This window comes from Pteropus alecto, unplaced genomic scaffold (genome assembly GCF_000325575.1).
Source record: "Pteropus alecto unplaced genomic scaffold, ASM32557v1 scaffold75, whole genome shotgun sequence".
NCBI lineage: Eukaryota > Metazoa > Chordata > Mammalia > Chiroptera > Pteropodidae > Pteropus > Pteropus alecto.
In genome coordinates this window covers 21,183,441-21,185,629 of record NW_006440638.1, presented here as the reverse complement: position 1 = coordinate 21,185,629, position 2,189 = coordinate 21,183,441, and the positions used below count along the sequence as shown (strand labels likewise).

At 35.1% G+C, this 2,189-nt stretch overlaps 1 protein-coding gene across 1 annotated transcript in view; it reads right to left on the bottom strand.

Moving 5' to 3' along the window:
- DNAH12 (dynein axonemal heavy chain 12) overlaps nucleotides 1–2,189 on the bottom strand; it is a 200,616-nt gene that overhangs the window by 192,391 nt on the left and 6,036 nt on the right. The window contains 1 exon segment of the mRNA XM_025050737.1: nucleotides 1,889–2,067. Within this exon segment, the coding sequence (XP_024906505.1) occupies nucleotides 1,889–2,067 (179 nt within the window).

Here is a 2,189-nt window from a genome sequence, read left to right as displayed (position 1 = left end):
CTAAGGAGATTTATCAACACCAAGCCAGTATTACAGGAAATGTTGGAGGGACTTCTTTAAGAAGAAAAATATATAGCAAAAACATGGATAAAGAATGATAATAACTACATTCCTATCAACAAGTACCTCAAATGGAAAAGAATTAAGTGTTCCAACCAAAAGAGTGGCTGAATGGATAAGAAAACAAGACCCCTACATATGCTGTATACAAAAGACTCACTTCAGATTAAAAGACACACACAGACTAAAAGGAAGGGGATGGAAAAAGATATTGCTTTGATGGACCTAGAAGGTATTTAAGTCAGACAGAGAAGGATAAACACTATATGATTTCACTTATATGCAGAATCTAAGGAATGAAAAGAATAAACTAATCAAAAACAGACTCACAAATATAGTGAACAATATGGTGATGGACAGAGCTCGGGAGGGGAGTTTAGGGGGCCGGGAGGATGGGGTGAAGGGTTAAAGAAGTACAAATTAGTAGCTGATGGATGGACATGGGGTTGGGGAGCATGACATAGGGATTGCAATTAGAACGAATACGTTGGCTAGATGGAGGCTCAGGGGAGGGAGGGAACAATTGGGGGGAGACCGTTTTACGAAATATATAGATGTCTAACCAATGTACTGTAAACCTGAAACTAATTTAAATAAATTTCAAAAAAGCGAAGTACAAATTAGTAGCTGATGGATGGACATGGGGTTGGGGAGCATGACATAGGGATTGCAATTAGAACGAATACGTTGGCTAGATGGAGGCTCAGGGGAGGGAGGGAACAATTGGGGGGAGACCGTTTTACGAAATATATAGATGTCTAACCAATGTACTGTATACCTGAAACTAATTTAAATAAATTTCAAAAAAAGCAAAAAAAAATGTAAATCTAAATAAGTTATATAATTAAAAGACCTTTTTAGTTGTAAAGAAAGTAAAATTTGCAAAAATTTAAATTATTAAATTAGCAACAATATGATCATCAACAATATAACAGACAGTAAAACTTAGTCACTTGCAAAAAATATGTATAAATGAGGCAAACCAAGGAGGGGAAGAGAATGCAGAAAGAGGAGAAATCCACCAGAGAGAAATTTTCCATTTCATAGTTGAGTGTTGCATTAGAATCATACAGATGAGATCACTGCCTTTTTCCTATTTATCCTCAGAGACCAGCAGAGTCAGGTACCTAGGAAATTATCAGTAACTGCTGAAATGAACTGAACCATCCTTATTACAGCCTTTGGTAGCTAGTACCTAAATTAGCTTTAATTTCCACTAAAGTGGAGGGTAAAGGGCAGAATGTCAGACTATATTTTCTTTTGTATATAAAAAAATTTAAGTACAAGTAGTTTCAAGATATTTTATTAAGTATTTGTTCAAATACAATGCTACTTGCAGAGCCCAATTACTTGGTTTTACTTTCAGGGACCAGTATGGTTATAATATATTGAGCATAGGTATAGCGTGCTGCTTAAAGTATGTGAACTCTAGAACCAGACTATTGGGGTCCAAACCCCAGCTGCATGCCCTTGGGTGAGTTGTCTAACTTCTCTGTACCTCAGTTTACTCATCTATAATTTATATTTTATATAAATTATAATTTATAATTTATATCTCTATAAAATAGAGATAACAACAGCCCATCTTATAGGGCTGTTGTGAAAAGTATAGGGTGAAGTAATAAAAATAATGCTTAGAATAAGCACTGGTTAGAGTAAGCAATATATATCATTTACCATCATTATAATCACCTTTTCAATTATTTTCCTAATAAAACTTTAAGATGGTATTTTGCCCACAACCTTCATATTTAAAGCTTTTTGTGAGAATATGAACACTAATCATTTCACTTGAATTCCAAACAAGATTTATGAATATGCTACTTACACTAACTGATTAATTGTCTTCTTCTGCTCCTTGTGTCTTCTGTAATGCAGCAGCTTACTTTGTGCTGGTGTTTCAGCACCTATGTCTTCTCGGGGCCTGACAATGGGTGGTAACTTCAAGTTCAGAGCCTCCTTTTCTGCTGCAATGGCAGCTTTGTTTGGATCTGACATCTTGGTCCCCTAAAGATTAAAATATTCTATGCTCTGAAGAGAAAACATCCATAAAGCCATTATTGTAAAAGCTAGCCTCAATATAGTCATATCTTACATATCAACACCAAAAATTCTAGGTCCTTTTAGAT